General features: G+C 38.5%; 1 protein-coding gene across 1 annotated transcript in view; it reads right to left on the reverse strand.

The window, feature by feature from the left end:
• The window catches only part of FBH1 (F-box DNA helicase 1), a gene marked incomplete at its 5' end in the record, with an annotated part of 140,679 nt that overhangs the window by 5,610 nt on the left and 107,468 nt on the right, over positions 1–27,601 (reverse strand). The window contains 11 exons of the mRNA XM_066182619.1: positions 91–216; positions 9,279–9,476; positions 11,577–11,652; positions 15,651–15,772; positions 17,643–17,742; positions 18,805–18,941; positions 20,198–20,284; positions 20,886–20,973; positions 22,789–23,017; positions 23,957–24,125; positions 25,332–25,426. Coding sequence (XP_066038716.1) covers positions 91–216; positions 9,279–9,476; positions 11,577–11,652; positions 15,651–15,772; positions 17,643–17,742; positions 18,805–18,941; positions 20,198–20,284; positions 20,886–20,973; positions 22,789–23,017; positions 23,957–24,125; positions 25,332–25,426 — 1,427 coding nt within the window. The remainder of the gene's footprint in view (positions 1–90; positions 217–9,278; positions 9,477–11,576; positions 11,653–15,650; positions 15,773–17,642; positions 17,743–18,804; positions 18,942–20,197; positions 20,285–20,885; positions 20,974–22,788; positions 23,018–23,956; positions 24,126–25,331; positions 25,427–27,601) is intronic.

The raw sequence follows: 27,601 nt of genomic DNA on the forward strand, positions 1-27,601 counted from the left end.
GCTTTTCCTGCTTCTCCAAACCCTTTTCCCAGCTCCCTTCCCCCCCCCCCGACCACGTTTCTCTTCCCCCGTTTTTTTGGGGGGTCTCACCCAGCTCAACGTTCATCCTCCTGAGGAAATCCTCGGTGACGGGAGGGATCTGCACAAAATCATCCGCCACCCAAACGGTGTCGAATTCCAGGCCCTTGGCTTGGTGCACGGTGCCAATGAGAAAATCTGGGGGAAAAAAAAAACAAGGAAAGAGGAGAAGTTTTGGGAGCAAAAATGACATTTTTTGGTGGGAAAAAAAAATGAGGAAAAAGGAGCAGTTTTGGCAGAAAAAATGGTGTTTATTGGTGCAAGGTTCCAAATGAGAAAAACTGGGGGAAAAAAAAACAAGGAAAAAGGAGAAGTTTTGGGAGCAAAAATGACATTTTTTGGTGCAAGGTTCCAAATGAGAAAATCTGGGGGAAAAAAAAAACAAGGAAAGAGGAGAAGTTTTGGGAGCAAAAATGACATTTTTTGGTGCAAGGTTCCAAATGAGAAAATCTGGGGGAAAAACAAGGAAAAAAGAGAAGTTTTGGGAGCAAAAATGACATTTTTTGGTGCAAGGTTCCAAATGAGAAAATCTGGGGAAAAAACAAGGAGAGAGGAGAAGTTTTGGGAGCAAAAATGACATTTTTTGGTGCAAGGTCCAAATGAGAAAATCTGGGGAAAAAATGAGGAAAAAGGAGAAGTTTTGGCGGCAAAAATGGTGGTTTTGGGGGGGAAAAAACCAGAAAAAATTGGCAGAAAAAATGACATTTTTTGGTGGGAAAAAAATGAGGAAAAAGGAGCAGATTAGGCAGAAAAAATGACTTTTTTTGGTGCACGGTCCCAATGAGAAAATCTGGGGAAAAACCAGGAAAGAGGAGAAGTTTTGGGAGCAAAAATGACATTTTTTGATGCAAGGTTCCAAATGAGAAAATCTGGGGGAAAAACCAAGGAAAAAGGAGAAGTTTTGGGAGCAAAAATGGTGTTTTTGGGGGGGAAAAAAACAAGGAAAAAGGAGCAGTTTTGGCAGAAAAAATTACATTTTTTGGTGGGAAAAAAAAAATGAGGAAAAAGGAGCAGATTAGGCAGAAAAAATGACTTTTTTTGGTGCACGGTCCCAATGAGAAAATCTGGGGGAAAAACAAGGAAAGAGGAGAAGTTTTGGGAGCAAAAATGGTGGTTTTTTGTTTCATGCCACTCTGCAGCCATTCTTCTTCTCCCAGATTTAAAGCAGGAGCAATTTTCTCCTGGGATGTGGAGATAAAACAATCCCAATTTTCCCCGGATGATAAAACAATCCCAATTTTCCCAGGATGATAAAACAATCCCAATTTTCCCCCGGATGATAAAACAATCCCAATTTTCCCTGGATGATAAAACAATCCCAATTTTCCCCGGGATGATAAAACAATCCCAATTTTCCCCGGGATGATAAAACAATCCCAATTTTCCCTGGATGATAAAACAATCCCAATTTTCCCCGGGATGATAAAACAATCCCAATTTTCTCTGGGATGATAAAACAATCCCAATTTTCCCTGGATGATAAAACAATCCCAATTTTCCCCGGGATGATAAAACAATCCCAATTTTCCTCTGGATGATAAAACAATCCCAATTTTCCCTGGGATGATAAAACAATCCCAATTTTCCCCGGGATGATAATACAATCCCAATTTTCCTCTGGATGATAAAACAATCCCAATTTTCTCCAGGATGATAAAACAATCCCAATTTTCCCGGGATGATAAAACAATCCCAATTTTCCCTGGATGATAAAACAATCCCAATTTTCCCTGGGATGATAAAACAATCCCAATTTTCCCCGGGATGATAAAACAATCCCAATTTTCCCTGGGATGATAAAACAATCCCAATTTTCTCCGGGATGATAAAACAATCCCAATTTTCCCCGGGATGATAAAACAATCCCAATTTTCCTCTGGATGATAAAACAATCCCAATTTTCCCCGGATGATAAAACAATCCCAATTTTCCCTGGATGATAAAACAATCCCAATTTTCCCCGGATGATAAAACAATCCCAATTTTCCCCGGATGATAAAACAATCCCAATTTTCCTCTGGATGATAAAACAATCCCAATTTTCCCTGGGATGATAAAACAATCCCAATTTTCCCTGGATGATAAAACAATCCCAATTTTCTCCGGGATGATAAAACAATCCCAATTTTCCCTGGATGATAAAACAATCCCAATTTTCTCCAGGATGATAAAACAATCCCAATTTTCTCCGGGATGATAAAACAATCCCAATTTTCTCTGGATGATAAAACAATCCCAATTTTCTCTGGATGATAAAACAATCCCAATTTTCTCCTGGATGATAAAACAATCCCAATTTTCCCTGGATGATAAAACAATCCCAATTTTCCCCGGATGATAAAACAATCCCAATTTTCCCCGGGATGATAAAACAATCCCAATTTTCTCCTGGATGATAAAACAATCCCAATTTTCCCTGGATGATAAAACAATCCCAATTTTCCCTGGATGATAAAACAATCCCAATTTTCCCCGGATGATAAAACAATCCCAATTTTCCCCGGATGATAAAACAATCCCAATTTTCCCCGGATGATAAAACAATCCCAATTTTCCCTGGGATGATAAAACAATCCCAATTTTCCCCGGGATGATAAAACAATCCCAATTTTCCCCGGGATGATAAAACAATCCCAATTTTCCCCGGGATGATAAAACAATCCCAATTTTCCCTGGGATGATAAAACAATCCCAATTTTCCCGGGATGATAAAACAATCCCAATTTTCTCCCGGATGATAAAACAATCCCAATTTTCCCTGGATGATAAAACAATCCCAATTTTCCCCCGGATGATAAAACAATCCCAATTTTCCCTGGATGATAAAACAATCCCAATTTTCCCCGGATGATAAAACAATCCCAATTTTCCCCGGGATGATAAAACAATCCCAATTTTCTCCTGGATGATAAAACAATCCCAATTTTCCCTGGATGATAAAACAATCCCAATTTTCTCCAGGATGATAAAACAATCCCAATTTTCCCTGGGATGATAAAACAATCCCAATTTTCTCCGGGATGATAAAACAATCCCAATTTTCCCCGGATGATAAAACAATCCCAATTTTCCCTGGGATGATAAAACAATCCCAATTTTCCCTGGGATGATAAAACAATCCCAATTTTCCCTGGGATGATAAAACAATCCCAATTTTCCCCTGGATGATAAAACAATCCCAATTTTCCCTGGATGATAAAACAATCCCAATTTTCCCCGGATGATAAAACAATCCCAATTTTCTCCGGGATGATAAAACAATCCCAATTTTCCCCGGATGATAAAACAATCCCAATTTTCCCTGGATGATAAAACAATCCCAATTTTCCCCGGGATGATAAAACAATCCCAATTTTCCCCGGATGATAAAACAATCCCAATTTTCCCCGGGATGATAAAACAATCCCAATTTTCCCCGGGATGATAAAACAATCCCAATTTTCCCTGGATGATAAAACAATCCCAATTTTCCCCGGATGATAAAACAATCCCAATTTTCCCCGGGATGATAAAACAATCCCAATTTTCCCTGGATGATAAAACAATCCCAATTTTCCCCGGGATGATAAAACAATCCCAATTTTCCCCGGGATGATAAAACAATCCCAATTTTCCCCGGATGATAAAACAATCCCAATTTTCCCCGGGATGATAAAACAATCCCAATTTTCCCTGGATGATAAAACAATCCCAATTTTCCCCGGGATGATAAAACAATCCCAATTTTCTCCTGGATGATAAAACAATCCCAATTTTCCCTGGGATGATAAAACAATCCCAATTTTCCCCGGGATGATAAAACAATCCCAATTTTCCCCGGGATGATAAAACAATCCCAATTTTCCCCGGGATGATAAAACAATCCCAATTTTCTCCTGGATGATAAAACAATCCCAATTTTCCCCGGATGATAAAACAATCCCAATTTTCCCAGGATGATAAAACAATCCCAATTTTCCCCTGGATGATAAAACAATCCCAATTTTCCCTGGATGATAAAACAATCCCAATTTTCCTGGATGATAAAACAATCCCAATTTTCCCTGGATGATAAAACAATCCCAATTTTCCCCGGGATGATAAAACAATCCCAATTTTCCCCGGATGATAAAACAATCCCAATTTTCCCCGGATGATAAAACAATCCCAATTTTCCCTGGGATGATAAAACAATCCCAATTTTCCCTGGATGATAAAACAATCCCAATTTTCTCCGGGATGATAAAACAATCCCAATTTTCCCTGGATGATAAAACAATCCCAATTTTCCCCGGGATGATAAAACAATCCCAATTTTCTCCAGGATGATAAAACAATCCCAATTTTCCCTGGATGATAAAACAATCCCAATTTTCCCTGGATGATAAAACAATCCCAATTTTCCCCGGGATGATAAAACAATCCCAATTTTCCCCGGATGATAAAACAATCCCAATTTTCCCCAGGATGATAAAACAATCCCAATTTTCCCTGGATGATAAAACAATCCCAATTTTCTCCGGGATGATAAAACAATCCCAATTTTCTCCAGATGATAAAACAATCCCAATTTTCTCCGGGATGATAAAACAATCCCAATTTTCTCCCGGATGATAAAACAATCCCAATTTTCCCCGGGATGATAAAACAATCCCAATTTTCTCCAGATGATAAAACAATCCCAATTTTCCCCGGGTGATAAAACAATCCCAATTTTCCCCGGGTGATAAAACAATCCCAATTTTCCCCTGGATGATAAAACAATCCCAATTTTCCCCGGATGATAAAACAATCCCAATTTTCCCCGGGATAATAAAACAATCCCAATTTTCTCTGGGATGATAAAACAATCCCAATTTTCTCCAGGATGATAAAACAATCCCAATTTTCCCCTGGATGATAAAACAATCCCAATTTTCCCCGGATGATAAAACAATCCCAATTTTCTCCAGGAGGATAAAACAATCCCAATTTTCTCCTGGATGATAAAACAATCCCAATTTTCCCCTGGATGATAAAACAATCCCAATTTTCCCCGGATGATAAAACAATCCCAATTTTCCCTGGATGATAAAACAATCCCAATTTTCCCCGGATGATAAAACAATCCCAATTTTCCCCTGGATGATAAAACAATCCCAATTTTCCCCGGATGATAAAACAATCCCAATTTTCCCTGGATGATAAAACAATCCCAATTTTCCCGGGATGATAAAACAATCCCAATTTTCCCTGGATGATAAAACAATCCCAATTTTCCCCGGGATGATAAAACAATCCCAATTTTCCCTGGATGATAAAACAATCCCAATTTTCCCCGGGATGATAAAACAATCCCAATTTTCCCTGGATGATAAAACAATCCCAATTTTCTCCCGGATGATAAAACAATCCCAATTTTCCCCGGGATGATAAAACAATCCCAATTTTCCCCGGATGATAAAACAATCCCAATTTTCTCCGGGATGATAAAACAATCCCAATTTTCCCGGGATGATAAAACAATCCCAATTTTCCCTGGATGATAAAACAATCCCAATTTTCTCCAGGATGATAAAACAATCCCAATTTTCCCTGGATGATAAAACAATCCCAATTTTCCCCGGGATGATAAAACAATCCCAATTTTCTCCGGGATGATAAAACAATCCCAATTTTCCCCGGGATGATAAAACAATCCCAATTTTCCCTGGATGATAAAACAATCCCAATTTTCCCCGGGATGATAAAACAATCCCAATTTTCCCGGGATGATAAAACAATCCCAATTTTCCCCGGGATGATAAAACAATCCCAATTTTCCCCGGGATGATAAAACAATCCCAATTTTCCCTGGATGATAAAACAATCCCAATTTTCCCTGGATGATAAAACAATCCCAATTTTCTCCTGGATGATAAAACAATCCCAATTTTCCCTGGATGATAAAACAATCCCAATTTTCCCTGGATGATAAAACAATCCCAATTTTCCCTGGGATGATAAAACAATCCCAATTTTCCCTGGGATGATAAAACAATCCCAATTTTCTCCGGGATGATAAAACAATCCCAATTTTCCCCGGGATGATAAAACAATCCCAATTTTCTCTGGGATGATAAAACAATCCCAATTTTCCCCGGGATGATAAAACAATCCCAATTTTCCCCGGGATGATAAAACAATCCCAATTTTCCCCGGGATGATAAAACAATCCCAATTTTCCCCGGATGATAAAACAATCCCAATTTTCTCTGGGATGATAAAACAATCCCAATTTTCCCTGGATGATAAAACAATCCCAATTTTCCCTGGATGATAAAACAATCCCAATTTTCCCCGGGATGATAAAACAATCCCAATTTTCCCTGGGATGATAAAACAATCCCAATTTTCCCCGGGATGATAAAACAATCCCAATTTTCCCCTGGATGATAAAACAATCCCAATTTTCCCTGGATGATAAAACAATCCCAATTTTCCCTGGGATGATAAAACAATCCCAATTTTCTCCGGGATGATAAAACAATCCCAATTTTCCCTGGATGATAAAACAATCCCAATTTTCCCGGGATGATAAAACAATCCCAATTTTCCCTGGATGATAAAACAATCCCAATTTTCCCTGGATGATAAAACAATCCCAATTTTCCCCGGATGATAAAACAATCCCAATTTTCCTGGATGATAAAACAATCCCAATTTTCTCCAGGATGATAAAACAATCCCAATTTTCCCCGGGATGATAAAACAATCCCAATTTTCCCCGGATGATAAAACAATCCCAATTTTCCCTGGGATGATAAAACAATCCCAATTTTCCCTGGGATGATAAAACAATCCCAATTTTCCCCGGATGATAAAACAATCCCAATTTTCCTGGATGATAAAACAATCCCAATTTTCCCCGGATGATAAAACAATCCCAATTTTCCCCGGATGATAAAACAATCCCAATTTTCCCTGGATGATAAAACAATCCCAATTTTCCCCGGATGATAAAACAATCCCAATTTTCCCCGGGATGATAAAACAATCCCAATTTTCCCTGGAATGATAAAACAATCCCAATTTTCCCCGGGATGATAAAACAATCCCAATTTTCCCTGGATGATAAAACAATCCCAATTTTCCCCGGATGATAAAACAATCCCAATTTTCTCCAGGATGATAAAACAATCCCAATTTTCTCCTGGATGATAAAACAATCCCAATTTTCCCCGGATGATAAAACAATCCCAATTTTCTCCGGGATGATAAAACAATCCCAATTTTCCCTGGATGATAAAACAATCCCAATTTTCCCTGGGATGATAAAACAATCCCAATTTTCCCTGGATGATAAAACAATCCCAATTTTCCCCGGGATGATAAAACAATCCCAATTTTCCTCTGGATGATAAAACAATCCCAATTTTCTCCAGGATGATAAAACAATCCCAATTTTCCCTGGATGATAAAACAATCCCAATTTTCTCTGGGATGATAAAACAATCCCAATTTTCTCCGGGATGATAAAAGAATCCCAATTTTCCCTGGATGATAAAACAATCCCAATTTTCCCCGGATGATAAAACAATCCCAATTTTCTCCAGGATGATAAAACAATCCCAATTTTCTCCGGGATGATAAAACAATCCCAATTTTCCTCTGGATGATAAAACAATCCCAATTTTCTCCAGGATGATAAAACAATCCCAATTTTCTCCGGGATGATAAAACAATCCCAATTTTCCCTGGGATGATAAAACAATCCCAATTTTCTCCGGGATGATAAAACAATCCCAATTTTCCCTGGGATGATAAAACAATCCCAATTTTCCCCGGGATGATAAAACAATCCCAATTTTCCCTGGATGATAAAACAATCCCAATTTTCCCTGGATGATAAAACAATCCCAATTTTCCCCAGGATGATAAAACAATCCCAATTTTCCCCTGGATGATAAAACAATCCCAATTTTCCCCTGGATGATAAAACAATCCCAATTTTCCCCTGGATGATAAAACAATCCCAATTTTCCCTGGATGATAAAACAATCCCAATTTTCCCCTGGATGATAAAACAATCCCAATTTTCTCCGGGATGATAAAACAATCCCAATTTTCTCCGGGATGATAAAACAATCCCAATTTTCCCCGGGATGATAAAACAATCCCAATTTTCCCCGGATGATAAAACAATCCCAATTTTCCCCTGGATGATAAAACAATCCCAATTTTCCCCGGGATGATAAAACAATCCCAATTTTCCCTGGATGATAAAACAATCCCAATATTCCCCGGATGATAAAACAATCCCAATTTTCCCCTGGATGATAAAACAATCCCAATTTTCCCCGGGATGATAAAACAATCCCAATTTTCCCCCGGATGATAAAACAATCCCAATTTTCCCCGGGATGATAAAACAATCCCAATTTTCCCTGGATGATAAAACAATCCCAATTTTCCCCGGGATGATAAAACAATCCCAATTTTCCCTGGATGATAAAACAATCCCAATTTTCCCCGGGATGATAAAACAATCCCAATTTTCCCCGGATGATAAAACAATCCCAATTTTCCTGGATGATAAAACAATCCCAATTTTCCCTGGATGATAAAACAATCCCAATTTTCTCCGGGATGATAAAACAATCCCAATTTTCTCCTGGATGATAAAACAATCCCAATTTTCCCCGGATGATAAAACAATCCCAATTTTCCCCGGGATGATAAAACAATCCCAATTTTCCCTGGATGATAAAACAATCCCAATTTTCCCCGGGATGATAAAACAATCCCAATTTTCTCCAGGATGATAAAACAATCCCAATTTTCTCTGGGATGATAAAACAATCCCAATTTTCTCTGGGATGATAAAACAATCCCAATTTTCCCCTGGATGATAAAACAATCCCAATTTTCTGCTGGATGATAAAACAATCCCAATTTTCCCTGGATGATAAAACAATCCCAATTTTCTCCTGGATGATAAAACAATCCCAATTTTCTCCAGGATGATAAAACAATACCAATTTTCCCCGGATGATAAAACAATCCCAATTTTCCCCGGGTGATAAAACAATCCCAATTTTCCCCGGATGATAAAACAATCCCAATTTTCCCCGGGATGATAAAACAATCCCAATTTTCCCTGGATGATAAAACAATCCCAATTTTCCCCGGGATGATAAAACAATCCCAATTTTCCCCGGGATGATAAAACAATCCCAATTTTCCCCGGGATGAGGATTTACCTGCCAGGGATTCCTGGGCCACGTGGAGTTCCCGGATCCTCCTCACCAGCCCCGGGATCCTCTCCCTGTATTTGTCCACGATGTGAATTTTCACCTCCAGGTCTTTGTCGTCCGCTCTCTCCACGTATTCCTTCAATCCCCAAAATCCTCCTTTTTCTTCCCATTTTTTGATGAAGGGATCCTCAATCACCAGGTTGGCTGAGAGGGGAGATGAATTAATTGAAGAATTTTTTTTTTTTTTTTTTCATTTTCACGGTTTTTAATAATTTTCATAATAATTAATAATTTTCATTTTTAATTCAAAGTTTAATGAAGTTTTTCTTTCCCCCCTGTCCTGTGGTAATTTTTTAGCTGCCAAGGAGATTTTGTCGGGAGGTCACTGAGTTAAAAAAGAGATCAGGAATAAAAAGGGTTTAAAAGAATAAAAAAAAAAAAAAAAGGGTTTAAAAGAATAAAAAAAATGGGTTTAAGAGAATAAAAAAATAAAATGGGTTTAAGAGAATAAAAAAAAGGGTTTAAAAGGATAAAAAAAAAATTAAAATGGGTTTAAAAGGATAAAAAAATTAAAATGGGTTTAAAAGAATAAAAAAAATAAAATGGCTTTAAAAGAATTAAAAAAAATGGGTTTAAAAGGATAAAAAAAAATTAAAATGGGTTTAAAAGAATAAAAAAATAAAATGGGTTTAAAAGGATAAAAAAAATGGGTTTAAAAGAATAAAATAAAATGGGTTTAAAAGAATAAAAAAAAGGGTTTAAAAGGATAAAAAAATTAAAATGGGTTTAAAAGAATAAAAAAAATAAAATGGGTTTAAAAGAATAAAAAAAATAAAATGGCTTTAAAAGAATAAAAAAAAATGGGTTTAAAAGGATAAAAAAAATTAAAATGGGTTTAAAAGAATAGAAAAAAATAAAATGGGTTTAAAAGAATAAAAAAAAAGGGTTTAAAAGGATAAAAAAAATTAAAATGGGTTTAAAAGAATTAAAAAAAGGGGTTTAAAAGGATAAAAAAAAATAAATGGGTTTAAAAGAATAAAAAAAAGGGTTTAAAAGGATAAAAAAAATTAAAATGGGTTTAAAAGAATAAAAAAAATAAAATGGCTTTAAAGGAATAAAAAAAAAATGGGTTTAAAAGGATAAAAAAAATTAAAATGGGTTTAAAAGAATAGAAAAAAATAAAATGGGTTTAAAAGAATAAAAAAAAAAGGGTTTAAAAGGATAAAAAAAATTAAAATGGGTTTAAAAGAATAAAAAAAAAGGCTTTAAGAGAATAAAAAAGCAAAAATGGAAAACGGATTGTTTGTGGGGAATTGGTGAAGGTTTTGTTTGCTCCATGCGAAAAAAATTCAGCGGGGGCTGGTGGATTTCAAAGGAGAGGCTTTGATCCGGGATTTAAAAGGAAATCCTGGATTTTATCCTGAATTTTTATCTTGAATTTTATTCCGTGTTTTGAAGGAAATCCTGAATTTTATCCTGAATTTTTATCTTGAATTTTAATCCGTGTTTTGAAGGAAATCCCGAATTTTTATCCTGAATTTTATTCTGAATATTATTCTGGATTTTATCCCATATTTTAAGGGAAATCCCGAATTTTATCCTGAATTTTAATCTGAATTTTATCCTGGATTTTATTCCGTATTTTAAAGGAAATCCTGAATTTCATCCTGATTTTTATTCCACATTTTAAAGGAAACTCTGAATTTCATCCTGATTTTTATTCCACATTTTAAAGGAAATCCTGAATTTTATCCTGATTTTTATTCCACATTTTAAAGGAAACTCTGAATTTCATCCTGATTTTTATTCCACATTTTAAATGAAATCCTGAATTTCATCCTGGTTTTTATTCCACATTTTAAAGGAAATCCTGAATTTCATCCTGATTTTTATTCCACATTTTAAAGGAAATCCTGAATTTCATCCTGATTTTTATTCCACATTTTAAAGGAAACTCTGAATTTCATCCTGATTTTTATTCCACATTTTAAAGGAAATCCCGAATTTTATCCTGATTTTTATTCTGATTTTTATCCCATATTTTAAAGGAAATTCTAAAAAAGGAGTTTTACACCCAAAAACAATCCGGGGAAAGCTGAAGAGAAATTAAAAACAATCTAAAATTTGGGGGGAAATATCCCAAATTTTGGGATTTCTGGAATTAAGCAGCCCGAACAGCCCAGCCTGTGATAAAACCATGAAAAAAATCAGGTCCCAATTAAAAAAATTAATTAGGACAAATAAAACGAACCACGAAAACCAAACAAAAATCCCGGGAAAAAGCAGGAGAAAGGGAATTCTCACCGGTTTTCCTGACGTCCTCAGGTTGGCTGAGCTTCCAAATGTCAAAAATTCTGCTCAGGCCAAATCTCTCCAATCCCTGAGAGAAAGGAGAAACGGATTATTTGCTAAGAAAATAAAAAAGAAAACGAAATGAAATAAAAAAGAAAATTAAAAACAGTTAAACTGAAGTAAAATACAATGTAATGAAAGAAGGAAAAATTAAATACACTGAATTAAAATACAACTGAAAATGAAATTAAAACAAAATAAAACACAATAAAAGAAATAATAAATGAAAATTTAAAAGAAAATGAAAATGAAAATGAAAATGAAAATGAAAATGCACTACTCTAAAAGAAATAAAAATAATATTAAAATACAATTTAAAAAAATTAAATTAAATTAAAATGAAATACAAGAAACAAAAATAAAATAAAATGAAATGAAAATGAAATAAATATTAAAATAAAAACAAAATAAAAAATTAAATCAAAAAATAAATTAAATAAAGAATACAATAAAAATTAAATTAATTTAAATAATTTTAAAAAGTGACAATACGATAAAATAAATAAAAATAAATAAAATAAAATGAAATAAATAAAATTAAACTACATTAAATGAAAATCAAATAAAATACAAAAAATAAAAATGAAATTACATTAAATGAAAATGAAACAAAATACAAGAAATAAAAACTAAATTAAAATAAAATGAAACAAAATTTAAAAAATGAAATTACATTAAATAAAGTGAAGTACAAGAAATAAAAATTAAATCAAAATAAAATACAACAGAAGAAATAAAAATGAAATTAAAATAAATAAAAATGAAATTACATCAAATGAAAATGAAATACAAGAAATAAAAACGAAATTACATTAAATTGAAATAAAATGCAAGGTAAGAACTAAAAATGAAATGAAATTAAAACACAATTGAAAAATTACATTAAATTCCAATAAATAAAATAAAGATAAATTCAATCACAATGCAAAAATAAAAAAGCAATAATTTGATTTCATTTCTTGTATTTATAAACCCAATTCCTTCCAAACGGCAGAAGATTCCCAGCCCTGAGCACTTCAGCCCCGCCTTGAACTGGAACTGGGGCGGGAAAAGGGTGAAAAAACGGAAATATCAGCCCAAAACCTCCACATTCCCACCAGGTTCATTTCTCTGAAAAACACGGAAAATGTGGGATTTTCCCTTTTTTTTTTTTTCCCACCCAGCTGATTTTTATTCCCATAAAGAAGGAAAACTCTGCTCTAAATCCTTGGAATTATTTCTCCCAGCTGTGCATCCCTCTTTCCCTGCCCCATTCCTGATAAACATGGGACAAAAAACTCTAAAAATGGGGGAAAAAACCCTAAAAATGGGAAAAATTTATCCTAAAAATGGAAAAATTATCCTAAAAATGGGAAAAATTTATCCGAAAAATGGGAAAAATTTATCCTAAAAATGGGAAAATTTTATGCTAAAAATGGGAAAATTTTATGCTAAAAATGGGAAAATTTATCGTAAAAATGGGAAAATTTATCCTAAAAATGGGAAAATTTTATCTTAAAAATGGGAAAATTTTATCCTAAAAATGGGAAAATTTTATGCTAAAAATGGGAAAATTTTATCCTAAAAATGGGAAAATTTATCCTAAAAATGGGAAAATTTATCCTAAAAATGGGAAAATTTATCCTAAAAATGGGAAAATTTTATGCTAAAAATGGGAAAATTTTATCCTAAAAATGGGAAAATTTATCCTAAAAATGGGAAAATTTATCCTAAAAATGGGAAAATTTTATGCTAAAAATGGGAAAATTTTATCCTAAAAATGGGAAAATTTATCCTAAAAATGGGAAAAATTTATCCTAAAAATGGGAAAATTTATCCTAAAAATGGGAAAATTTTATCTTAAAAATGGGAAAATTTTATCCTAAAAATGGGAAAATTTTATCCTAAAAATGGGAAAAATTTATCCTAAAAATGGGAAAATTTTATCCTAAAAATGGGAAAATTTTATCCTAAAAATGGGAAAAATTATCCTAAAAATGGGAAAATTTTATCCTAAAAATGGGAAAAATTATTCCTAAAAATGGGAAAAATTTATCCTAAAAATGGGAAAATTTTATCCCAAAAATGGGAAAAATTTATCCTAAAAATGGGAAAAATTTATCCTAAAAATGGGAAAATTTTACCCTAAAAATGGGAAAATTTTATCCTAAAAATGGGAAAATTTATCCTAAAAATGGGAAAAATTTATCCTAAAAATGGGAAAAATTTATCCTAAAAATGGGAAAAATTTATCCTAAAAATGGGAAAATTTTATCCTAAAAATGGGAAAATTTTATCCTAAAAATGGGAAAAATTATCCTAAAAATGGGAAAATTTTATCCTAAAAATGGGAAAATTTTATCCTAAAAATGGGAAAAATTTATCCTAAAAATGGGAAAAATTTATCCTAAAAATGGGAAAATTTTATCCCAAAAATGGGAAAAATTTATCCTAAAAATGGGAAAATTTTATCCTAAAAATGGGAAAAATTTATCCTAAAAATGGGAAAATTTTATCCTAAAAATGGGAAAATTTTATCCTAAAAATGGGAAAATTTATCCTAAAAATGGGAAAAATTTATCCTAAAAATGGGAAAAATTATCCTAAAAATGGGAAAAATTATCCTAAAAATGGGAAAATTTTATCCTAAAAATGGGAAAAATTTATCCTAAAAATGGGAAAATTTATCCTAAAAATGGGAAAATTTTATCCTAAAAATGGGAAAAATTATCCTAAAAATGGGAAAATTTTATCCTAAAAATGGGAAAAATTTATCCTAAAAATGGGAAAAATTTATCCTAAAAATGGGAAAAATTTATCCTAAAAATGGGAAAATTTATCCTAAAAATGGGAAAAATTATCCTAAAAATGGGAAAATTTTATCCTAAAAATGGGAAAAATTTATCCTAAAAATGGGAAAATTTATCCTAAAAATGGGAAAATTTATCCTAAAAATGGGAAAAATTTATCCTAAAAATGGGAAAATTTATCCTAAAAATGGGAAAAATTATCCTAAAAATGGGAAAATTTTATCCTAAAAATGGGAAAAATTTATCCTAAAAATGGGAAAATTTATCCTAAAAATGGGAAAAATTTATCCTAAAAACGGGAAAATTTTATGCTAAAAATGGGAAAATTTATCCTAAAAATGGGAAAAATTTATCCTAAAAATGGGAAAAATTTATCCTAAAAATGGGAAAAATTTATCCTAAAAATGGGAAAAATTTATCCTAAAAATGGGAAAATTTTATCCTAAAAATGGGAAAAATTTATCCTAAAAATGGGAAAAATTATCCTAAAAATGGGAAAATTTTATCCTAAAAATGGGAAATTTATCCTAAAAATGGGAAAATTTATCCTAAAATGGGAAAATTTATGCTAAAAATTGGAAAATTTTATGCTAAAAATGGGAAAAATTTATCCTAAAAATGGGAAAAATTTATCCTAAAAATGGGAAAAATTATCCTAAAAATGGGAAAATTTATCCTAAAAATGGGAAATTTTTATCCTAAAAATGGGAAAAATTTATCCTAAAAATGGGAAAATTTTATCCTAAAAATGGGAAAATTTATCCTAAAAATGGAAAAATTTATCCTAAAAATGGGAAAAATTTATCCTAAAAATGGGAAAATTTATCCTAAAAATGGGAAAATTTATCCTAAAAATGGGAAAATTTTATCCTAAAAATGGGAAAATTTATCCTAAAAATGGGAAAAATTATCCTAAAAATGGGATGTGGGCTGGAAGGCTTGGAGAGTAAAAGTCTCCAAATAACATCCTTGCCCATAAAAAATTCCTGTTTTTTCCTGGAATATTTATTTAAAACTTGGGAATTATTTCTCCCAGCTGTCCATCCCTCTTTCCCTGCCCCATCCCTCACAAAAACGGGACAAATTATCCCAAATTACGGGACAAATCATCCCAAAAATGGATCGGGGCCTACACAACTCCGAGAACAACGTCATCCTTGGGCACAAAAAATTCCCGTTTTTTTCCTGGAAATCCCTGGAATTCCCCAGGGGAGGCCGGCCGGGCGCTGCCCCTCACCCCAATGACGTGGATTTTGGCCGGGGGGTTCCTCCCGGCCAATTTCACGGCGTCCTCGAAGACGTTCCAGTTGCTGCGGGACAGCAGCGCCGCCGGCCCGGCCCCGCCGCCCCCCACGGCTCCTGCAGGGGAAATTCGGTTCATTTCTTTCATTTCTTTTGGTTTTATTTTGTTTTATTTGCTTATTACGTTTAAAAATCTATCATTTGGGATTGATTATTTATGATTTATCGACGTAAAACCTTGGAATTATCAATTCCCCCTTTCCCTTCCTCTTTCTTTGCCCCATCCCCTCATATCTCCTGAAGAAGAAATCAGTTTTATTTCTTTTATTTCTTTGTTTATTTTTTATTTTGTTTTGTTTTATTTACCTACTATGCTTAAAAATCTATCATTAGTGACTAATATTTACTATTAATTTATATTTATTCATTCCAGCTGTCCATTCCTCTTTCCTTGCCCCATCCCTCATGTCTCCTGAAGAAGAAATCCATTTCATTTCTTTATTTTTATTTCTCTTTGGTTTTACCTTATTTATTTAATATGTTTAAAAATCTATCATTAGTGACTAATATTTACTATTAGTTTATATTTATTCATTCCAGCTGTCCATTCCTCTTTCCTTGCCCCATCCCTCACGTCTCCTGAAGAAGAAATCCATTTCATTTCTTTCTTTATTTTTATTTCTCTTTTTTTTGCTTTATTTATTTAAAATGTTTAAAAATCTATAATTTGTGACTAATATTTACTATTAATTTATATTTATTCATTCCAGCTGTCCATTCCTCTTTCTTCGCTCCATCCCTCACGTCTCCTGCAGGAGAAATTGATTTTATTTCTTTCTTTTATTTCTATTTATTTTCTTTATTTTGCCTAACTTTATTTATTTACTATGTTTACAAATCTATCATTAGTGACTAATATTTACTATTAATTTCTATTTATTAATTCCACCTGTCCTTTCCTTGCCCCACCCCCGAGAAAAATGGGAGAAAAGAAGCCTCAAAATGGGGCCTCAAATTAATTTAATTTTAATTTGATTCTTAAGTTAATGAAGGATTATTCCTTTATTTCCGTCCTATTTTAAAAAATCTATTCTTTATGACTAATACTTTGAAAAATGAAATTCAACCACATCCATTCAATTCTTTCACAGTTCCCAGCATTCTCATTATCTATTTTATATCATTATAAGCACTATAAAATAAATATATTATGTTTTTGTCGATAATACAACATAATGGAATAATACAATAATATTATATAATAATATTATATGTATTATAATATAAATATATAATATTATTATATAATATTATTATATAATATAATGGAATAATACAATAATATTATATAATAATATTATATATGTTATAATATAAATATATAACAATTATATGATTATATTATTGTATAATTACATTGTACTATAATTATATATTTCTATTTCTATTTCTATTTATGTTATTGTATTATAACATTATTATTGATAATAATATAATATAATATAATATAATAACACAATATTCTGTATTTAATTATATATTATATAAATGCATTATAATATAAATATATAACACTTAGATAATTTTATTATACTATAATTATTTATATTTATATTATTATATTATATTGTTATATAATAAAATAACAATATTTTTACATTATTACATTATACATTAGATATAATATAATACAATAATATTATATAATTATATTAGAATATATTAGAATATATAACGTATTATATAACAATTATAGATATTATAATATTTAACATTAAATTACTAGCAACAACAATCCCATTTCCTTTCATTTAAATCAATTCACACTAAACTAAGCCGAATCATTTAAATCCTTTTCAAGAACGAAGTCAGGTCAAAACAAACGACATGAATCCACTCAACCCAAGGAACCAAGGAACCCCGATCCCAACCCCCGACCCCCTCGGCTCCCTCGGGAATCCCTCCGGGATTCCCATTCCCAGCTCACCCTCTTGGTGTCCCCCCAGCAGGGTTTGGTGGCGGATCCTTTTCCCCACCTCCAGGACGGTGGAGCCCACGTAGGCGATCTCGGGCCCGAAGCGGAAACTCTGCACGGAAAAAAAAAAACCGGAGGGAATTCTCGGCATCCATCCAAGGATTGCTCTTGATGGGATTCCCAGAAATCTTCTGGAGACTTTTTTTTTTTTTCCCGCCCCCATGGAAAAAGCATCAAAATCCCTCCGAGACATTCCTAGAGACATTCCTAGAAATCTCAGTCGTTCTTAAATCCGAATGATGTGATTCCCACCAAGCTTCTGGATCATTTTTCTCTTGGAAAAGGCACCAAAAATCCCCAAAATATTCCCAGAAATCCTGGCCATGGGCGGGGACACTTCCCACTATCCCAAAGGGCTGCAAGTCCCAATGTCCAACCTGGCCTTGGTCACTTCCAGGGATCCAGGGGTACAAATTTATGGACTGAGGGGCTTCACTTGGAACCTCAGGAATCCACGAAGGGTCTCCCTTCCCTTTCCCTCTCTTTTCTCTCCCCATTTCCCATAAAAATCCCTCGGGATGGATCCTGAGTGTCCCGAATCCCAGAATCCCAGGAGCAGTTTGGGTGGGAAGGGACCTCAGAGCTCATTCCAAGGACAATTCCACCATCCCAGGCTGCTCCAATCCTTCCTTGGACATTCCAGGGATCCAGGGGCAGCCACAGCTGCTCTGGGAATTTCAGGAATTCCTTCCCCAGATCCCACCCAAATTCCCCTTTTCCAATGAGAAGCCATTCCCTGTATCCTGTCCCTCCCTTCCTTTCCCAAATTCCAGCTTCTCCTGGAGCCCCTTGAGGCCCTGGAACGTTCCGGAAGCTCTCCCCGGATCCTTCCCTTCTCCAGGGGGGAACATTCCCAGCTCTCCCAGCAGCTCCAGCTCCTCCAGCTGGTGGATCCCACAGCTGGATCCAGCATCCCAGCCGCGATCCCTCGAAAGCAAAGGAATCTCCCCGACGCTTCCCTCTCTCCCAGCTCCCACTCCTCCATCCCCAGGGATGGCACCGCTGCACCAAAACCCCACATCTGGATTCCTCCGCAATCCAGGGACAACCAACCCTCGGCTGGGCCAGGTTCCCCCTGGATTTGGGATTCGTCCCTGGAAAACGCTGCCCTCACCTGGGTCAGGTAGTAGAGGTGGGTGTGAGGCAGCGTGGAGAGGGTGTTGACGGCTCCTCGGAAGGTGTAGATCTGCTGGTGAGGGTCTCCCACCAGGATCTTCCCGCATTTCTGGGATCGCACAATATCCACGATGGCTGAGGAGGGGGGAAAAGGAAAAAAAAAAAAAAGATTGGATCACGAGGGAAGAATCTGCTGGAAACTGAAGGGAAAGCTCGGTTTGGATCATGAGGGATAAAACGTGCTCCAAACCCATGGGAAAGCTTTGGGAGAATCCAAAAAAGCTTTGGGAGAATCCAAAAAAGCTTTGGGAGAATCCAAAAAAAATAATTCTGTTTTCCATCTGTTTGGGGAGGGGAAAACTTGCTCCAAACCCAGGGAAAGCTTTGGGGGGATCCAAAAAAGCTTTGGGAGAATCCAAAAAAAATAATTCTGTTTTCCATCTGTTTGGGGAGGGGAAAACGTGCTCCAAACCCAGGGAAAGCTTTGGGGGGATCCAAAAAAGCTTTGGGAGAATCCAAAAAAGCTTTGGGAAAATCCAAAAAAAAATAATTCCGTTTTCCATGTGTTTAGGGAGGGAAAAACTTGCTCTAAACCCAGGGAAAGATTTGGGAGAATCCAAAAAAAAAATATTTCCATTTTCCATCTGTTTAGGGAGGGGAAAACTTGCTCCAAACCCAGGGAAAGCTTTGGGGGGATCCAAAAAAAGCTTTGGGAGAATCCAAAAAAAAAAATTCCATTTTCCATCTGTTTAGGGAGGGAAAAACTTGCTCCAAACCCAGGGAAAGCTTTGGGGGGATCCAAAAAAGCTTTGGGAGAATCCAAAAAAGCTCTGGGAGAATCCAAAAAAAAATAATTCCGTTTTCCATGTGTTTAGGGAGGGGAAAACTTGCTCCAAACCCAGGGAAAGCTTCGGGAGAATCCAAAAAAAAAATAATTCCGTTTTCCATCTGTTTAGGGAGGGGAAAACTTGCTCCAAACCCAGGGAAAGCTTTGGGGGGATCCAAAAAAAGCTTTGGGAGAATCCAAAAAAAAAAATTCCATTTTCCATCTGTTTAGGGAGGGAAAAACTTGCTCTAAACCCAGGGAAAGATTTGGGAGAATCCAAAAAAAAAATATTTCCATTTTCCATCTGTTCAGGGAGGGAAAAACTTGCTCCAAACCCAGGGAAAGCTTTGGGAGAATCCAAAAAAAAAATAATTCCGTTTTCCATCTGTTTAGGGAGGGGAAAACGTGCTCCAAACCCAGGGAAAGCTCATTTAAAAAGTTAAACCTGAGGGGGAATTCGTTTAAATTCCAAGTATTTTGGTGAAGATACTTCCACCACATTCCTGAGCACGTGGCAATTCCCTCTGGGAGTGCGATTGGAGCTCCAGCTCCCGGAAAAACTCACCTGGAGTGCAATCCTGGGCTTCGTCCACAAAAACGGCATCGTAGCCTGAGAGCCGGGGCTTGCTGAGCTGCCAAAGTTTCAAATATCCTGAGGGGGAAAAAAAAAAAAAAATCAGGAATTTCAGGGAGGCGGGAATTCTCTCAGCATAAACCAGCAGGATTTTTAAAATAAATCCTTTTTTTTTTCCTTTTTTTTTTTGGGGGGGAGGGGTTTGTTTTGTAACATTTCTGGCCTCGCTTCCTGCTTGGAATTTCCACCTTTAAAAATCTCTGCCTCCTTTGGCGGCCCAAGCGCATTCCCGAATTTGGGGTTTGATGATTCCAAGGAAAAAATTCCAAGGAAAAGTTGTTTTTTTTGTGTGTTTTCTCCAGCGCTATCCAGAGGAAAGGATGCGCCGGAAGCAACTCCCAAACTTTTTGGGCTTGATTTTTTAGCCACTAAGTTAAAAAAAGGGAATATCCTTAAAATCTGCACGTTTTTCTCCTTGTGGGAGCACAAATTCGAAAAGCTGAGCCCGGAGGGAACATTCCCTGGTGAGCCAGGGGCAGGAAAAAAGGGATTTTCTCCTCCCGGATGCTGAGCCAGAAGCAGGAATAATGAATCCGTTGATTATTATTAATTATTAATTATTAATTATTAATTATTACCCCCTTTCCCCCCCCCCGAGGGATTTCCCCGTCACTTTTACCATCACAAGTCATCTTGTATCTCTTCTCCGCGTCTCCGTCCAGCCTCTTCATGTTGCGCCAAATCTCTCTGGCCTCTTCCACGTTGATCTAAAACGGGACGGCAGAAGGGTTGGGATAAAAATCGCGGAATAATCGCCAAAATCGCCGAATGGTTTGGGTCGGGAAGGGTCTGGAAGCCCATCCGGTCCCTCCCTCAGCCATGGGCAGGGACATTTTTCCTCTATCCCAGCTTGCTCCAATCCTTCCTTGGACATTCCGGGGGCGGCCACAGCCGCTCTGGGAATTCCTTCCCAAGATCCCGTCCAGCCCTGCCCTGTGGCAGTGGGAAGCCATTCCCAAAAAAACCCACCCCAGGCAGTTTTTTTCCCCATCCCAAGCAGCTCCTCAGGTCCACAAGGATTTGGTGAGGACATTGGCTGAAGTATTTTTTAGGGGAAAACGGGGATTTATCCCTTTTTTCCCCCAAACATCATCTTCCTCCCAATCTTTGATTTCTCCTCCCAATCTTTGATTCCTCCTCCCAATCTTTTGTTTCCTCCTCCCAATCTTTTAATTCCTGTTCCCAATCTTTGATTCCTCCTCCCAATTTTTTATTCTTCCTCCCAATCTTGGATTCCTCCTCCCAACCTTTTAATTCCTCCTCCCAACCTTTTGATTCCCATCTTCAATTCCTCCTCCCAATCTTTGATTCTTCCTCCCAATCTTTTAATTCCTGCTCCCAATTTTGATTCCTTCTCCCAAATTTTTATTCTTCCTCCCAATTTTTTATTCTTCCTCCCAATCTTGGATTCCTCCTCCCAGTCTTTTAATTCCTGCTCCCAATCTTGGATTCCTCCTCCCAGTCTTTGATTCTTCCTCCCAATCTTTTAATTCCTGTTCCCAATCTTTGATTCCTCCTCCCAATTTTTTATTCTTCCTCCCAATCTTTGATTCCTCCTCCCAATCTTTTGTTTCCTCCTCCCAATCTTTTAATTCCTGTTCCCAATCTTTGATTCCTCCTCCCAATTTTTTATTCTTCCTCCCAATTTTTTATTCTTCCTCCCAATCTTGGATTCCTCCTCCCAACCTTTTAATTCCTCCTCCCAACCTTTTGATTCCCATCTTCAATTCCTCCTCCCAATCTTTGATTCTTCCTCCCAATCTTTTAATTCCTGCTCCCAATTTTTTATTCTTCCTCCCAATCTTTGATTCCTCCTCCCAATCTTCTGAGTCCTGCTCCCAATCTTTTAATTCCTGCTCCCAATCTTGGATTCCTGCTCCCAGTCTTGGATTCTTCCTCCCAGTCTTGGATTCCTCCTCCCAACCTTTTGATTCCCATCTTCAATTCCTCCTCCCAATCTTTGATTCTTCCTCCCAATCTTTTAATTCCTCCTCCCAATCTTTGATTCTTCCTCCCAATCTTTTAATTCCTGCTCCCAATTTTGATTCCTCCTTCCAATCTTTTGTTTCCTCCTCCCAATCTCGGATTCCTCCTCCCAACCTTTTGATTCTCATCTTCAATTCCTTCTCCCAATCTTTGATTCCTCCTCCAAATCTTACGATTTCCCTTCCCAACCTTTCGATTCCTCCCCACAATTCCTTCGGAATGTTGCTTCCAGCCTCTGCTTTCTTCCAAAGCTCAGGATTTACCCCACCCCCTTCTCCGGCTGCAGGATCCCCCAGTACCAACCTCCCTTCCCAAATTCCAGCGAAACGCGGCAAAATCCCCACGAAACAACTTTTTGGGAAGGGGGAAGAACGTGAATTATCTCCTAAAATCATGGACTGGTTCGCCTTGGAAGAGACCTCAAAGCCCATCCACGAGCAGGGACATTTCCCATTATCCCAACTTTCTCCAAGCCCCCACCCCAACCTCGGAAAATTCCAGAGGCTCCATCCCAAAAAAAACACAACCCCCCTCACTCTTTTATCCTCTCGGCTCGTGGGCTGCATCCTCCCGTGAGTGTTTTTGAACAACAGGGGCACGTGCTCCTCACAGATCTCCTCGTCCGAGGAGGAGAAGAAGTTTTCCAAGGTCTGGGACACCGTTTTCCCTCTCACAAACAGGGATTGGCCTTCCCTGTGCTGCAGGAGGAAGCTGATGGAAAACACGGACATCTTGGAGAAGTTCAGCTTGCCTTTGTCCTTGTAGCTGTGCCGGAGGTGATGGAAAAGACAAAGGAAACGTTACAACGCGCAGAAATCCCGGGGTTTTTTTTCCTACAGTGGGTTATCCCTGGAAAAAGCTTGGATCTGTATCCCAAATCATCCTGACAACGGAATATCTTTAAACCTGCACAGATTTCTCCTGGGGGAAGCAGAAGTTTGTTGCTCGGATTAAGTTTTAGAGGTGGAGAATCGAGCTCATCCCCGGAATTCGGGAGTGTCGGAAGAGGCAGGGAAGGGGATTTCCCTCTTTTCCCAGGTCACGGCCGATTCTCCTTCCTATCCCCAGCGGAAACGTGCCAGAAGTGGATGGAAATTGGATCATGAGAACAGCTCAGGGTGAGGAGATCGAGCCTCTGCTCAGGAAAAGCAGCACCTGGGAATGGTGGGAGCATTCCAGTGGAAATGGGAAGTGGGAAAAACCTCATTCCCAGAGGATTCCCAGAGGATTCCCACCTCCCTCCGAGGAGCTCCTGGGAAAAACCTCATTCCCAGAGGATTCCCACCTCCCTCTCAGGAGCTCCTGGGAAAAACCTCATTCCCAGAGGATTCCCAGAGGATTCCCACCTCCCTCTGGGGAGCTCCTGGGAAAAACCTCATTCCCAGAGGATTCCCACCTCCCTCTCAGGAGCTCCTGGGAAAAACCTCATTCCCAGAGGATTCCCAGAGGATTCCCACCTCCCTCTGGGGAGCTCCTGGGAAAAACCTCATTCCCAGAGGATTCCCACCTCCCTCCGAGGAGCTCCTTGCCTTCGAGGCGCTTCCCACGGAAGCTAAAATCCCTGGAGCATCCCACTTCATCCATCTGGAAACCAAAAATCCCGACAATTTCTTCCCCCCCCCCCCCCATATTATTTGTGCTGAGGTTCACGTCTCTCCTCGTCCTTTCCCAATTTTCCCGAAGGAACCGGAATTCCGCGCTCACTATCTCCCAACGCTTCCATAAGCCAAGGAGTGGAAGGTCTTGCAGGTGACATTCCTCGGGAAAACCTTTCTCCCCTTGTCTGCCACGGCTTTGTTAAAAGCCAGGTAGAGGAATTTCAGCTCCGGGAATTTCTCGGCGTACTTGACCAAGGTCGAGGTTTTCCCCGTGCCTGGAGAGGAGAGGAAAACAAGGAATAAAAGATCCACAGGCAGGAATGAATGATTCCATGCATTCATTGGTTTTGCACCTCCCTCCGCTGCTGTCCCAACTCCCATTTTCCACTTCGCTCCTGATTTCAGACAATCAGGGAATTGTTTGCCTTGGAAAAGCTCTTGAGGGTCGAGCCCAGCCATTCCCAGCACTTCCAAAGCCATTCCCGTTCCCAAGTGTCTCATCCACAGGGAGTTTAAATCCCTTCAGGAATGGGGACTCCAGCTGTGCCAGGCCTGGATAAACCTTCCCCCGGCGGAATTTTCCCAATATCCAACCTAAACCTCCTCTGGCGCAGCTTGGGGAACTGCCCACTCCAGCCTGGATCCCTTTTCCATGGGCCACTCCTTCAGGAATTTCTCCCGTTATTCCACAGGCTCATTCCTTCAGGAATTTCTCCCTTTATTCCAAGGGCTCATTCCTTCAGGAATTTCTCCCTTTATTCCACGGGCTCATTCCTTCAGGAATTTCTCCCTTTATTCCATGGGCTCACTCCTTCGGGAATTTCTCCCGTTATTCCACGGGCTCATTCCTTCGGGAATTTCTCCCTTTATTCCATGGGCTCACTCCTTCGGGAATTTCTCCCTTTATTCCACGGGCTCATTCCTTCAGGAATTTCTCCCGTTATTCCACGGGCTCATTCCTTCAGGAATTTCTCCCGTTATTCCACGGGCTCATTCCTTCGGGAATTTCTCCCTTTATTCCACGGGCTCATTCCTTCGGGAATTTCTCCCTTTATTCCATGGGCTCATTCCTTCAGGAATTTCTCCCTTTATTCCACGGGCTCATTCCTTCAGGAATTTCTCCCGTTATTCCATGGGCTCATTCCTTCGGGAATTTCTCCCTTTATTCCACGGGCTCATTCCTTCAGGAATTTCTCCCTTTATTCCATGGGCTCACTCCTCCAAGATCTGCTCCTCCAGATTTTCCAGGGAAATCTCTACTCCAGCACCTGGAGCATCTCCTCTTCCTCCTTTCCCAAGCCCAGGATCTGCAGGGCTGTTTCTGTTTTCACTCTGCCCCCGTTTTCGGGGCAGATTTCCCCGTAAATTTGTCATCCCAGAGGCACGAATTGATCCCACGATCCCTCAGGGAGGGCGATCAGGGAGGGGAAGGAGCAGACTGGGAATTGTCCGATCGCTCTCCCAACATTTTGGCCTCTTACCTGCAAGCGCCATGATTTTCACTGTTTGCCCCGGCTCAATTTTGTGATTCAAAATCCTCTGCTGCTCGTGGGTCAGTTTGACGTCAGCCCCTCCGCTAAAAACAAAAAAAAAAAACAAACGAAAAACGGGGAAAAAATAAAAAAAATTCCCAAAACCAACAGAGTGGAAGGAATTTAAGGAAGGAATTCTTCATTTGAAAGGAAGGAAACCTTTGAAAACGCCTAAAATAAACCCTCCCACATAAAACCAACCATCAGGGAAACCAGGGATTGATCCATCCCATCCCAGCTTGGGGAAAGGAGCAGAGCACAGAATAAGAAAATACCGGAGACAAAAGAACAAAATCCCGGGAAAGATGTTGAAATTCCCGCACGCGAAGAGAGGAACACATCTCCAGAAGGGACTCAGCGGGGCGTTGAGGGTTAAGGCAGCACCTGGAGCTCATCAGAACCACTTTTCCCTGCGCTAGACCGCGGCGACGGAGGAACCGATCCCGTTCCCTCGCTCCAGGCCAGGATAAGGAATGAAAGGACTCAAGCCAGCAGCAGGAAAGGAATCAAGCTTGGATCTCCACAGGCCAGGGAGGTGTTTTATTCCTTATGGATTGGGAGAGCTGGGAATGTTCCCCCTGGAGAAGGGAAGGATCCGGGGAGAGCTTCTGGAACATTCCGGGGCCTCGAGGGGCTCCAGGAGATGCTGGAATTTGGGAAAGGAATGGAGGGACAGGACACAGGGAATGGCTTCTCATTGGAAAAGGGGAATTTGGGTGGGATCTTGGGAAGGAATTCCCAGAGCAGCTGTGGCTGCCCCTGGATCCCTGGGATGTCCAAGGAAGGACTGGAGCAGCCTGGGATGGTGGGATTGTCCCTGGAATGAGCTCTGAGGTCCCTTCCCACCCAAACTGCTCCTGGGATTCTGGGATTCGGGACACTCAGGATCCATCCCGAGGGATTTTTATGGGAAACGGGGAGAGAAAAGAGAGGGAAAGGGAAGGGAGACCCTTCATGGATTCCTGAGGTTCCAAGTGAAGCCCCTCAGTCCATTGATTTCTTGGAGAGGAGATGGATCCAATGTCAGGCTGGGAGAGCTGGGAATGTTCCCCTGGAGAAGGGAAGGATCCAGGGAGAGCTTCCAGAACATTCCAGGGCCTAAAGGGGCTCCAGGAGAGCTGCAGAGGGACTGGGGACAAGGGACAGAGGGACAGGACACAGGGAATGGCCTCAGATTGGAAAAGGGGAAATTTGGGTGGGATCTTGGGAAGGAATTCCTGGCTGGGCTGGAATTCCCAGAGCAGCTGTGGCTGCCCCTGGATCCCTGGAATGTCCGAGGAAAAGCTGGACAGGGCTTGGAGTGACCTGGGAGGTGTCCCAGCCATGGCAGGAGGTGACGCCGGATGATTCCAAACCATCCCACGGTTCCAACCCATTCCACGATCCCAAGACAGAGCCAGCAGTGAATTTTCAACCCCAATTTTTTTTCCAGGTTTCAATCCCAACCCCGATTTTTCCTCCGAGAATTCACGGGAAGGAGGACCTGATCCACCTCCAGCTTTTCCTGCCGTGGGATATCTGCTCTCCCAATCCCACGGGAACGCTCAGCATTCCCTCGGCGGCATCACCTGGACCACAAATCCATTGTCATTTCTTCCAGAGGCTGCACGATTCCGGGGGCGTTTTCCATCAGAGCCAAACAGTAGAAAATATTGTAGTGAATCCTGGAGGAAAAAAAACCGGGATAAAGCAGGAATTACCAGTGAGAAACCATTCCTAACGAATTCACGTTAACGCCACCAAGATCTTGGATAATTAAAGGAAAAAAAAAGCTTCAAGCTCTGCAGGAAACGACGAATAGTTTATTTTATTTTAATTTTATTTCATTTTTAATTAATTCTGCCTTGACAAGTGACAGCAGAGGCACCCTGGGGACAACTCCGAGTGCGGCCGGGATTGAATTCCAGGGTCTTCCATGCCCACACGACCCGGGAGCAGAGTCCAAGGGATGATTCTGCTCCTCTGAGCCACAAATTAACAGCAGAGCTGGGCCTGGGGGAGCTGAGAGGGAATTTCGGGGCGGCTCCGGGCTTCCAGAGCGAGGCAGTTCTTCCCTTAGAATGGTTTCAGGGAAAGGTTTTTAACTCTGACGAATAATGATTTATTAAAGCACTCAAAAATTAATTGCCACATTTAGTATTAATCGTGATAGTTAATGTTTAATTGCACGTTTACAAATTCCAAATTCTTTGGCGGTTATTAAATAAACGTTAGTAATC

This window comes from Chamaea fasciata, unplaced genomic scaffold (assembly GCF_029207755.1).
Source record: "Chamaea fasciata isolate MVZ Bird 193981 ecotype frontalis unplaced genomic scaffold, bChaFas1.0.hap1 SCAF_5, whole genome shotgun sequence".
Lineage (NCBI taxonomy): Eukaryota > Metazoa > Chordata > Aves > Passeriformes > Sylviidae > Chamaea > Chamaea fasciata.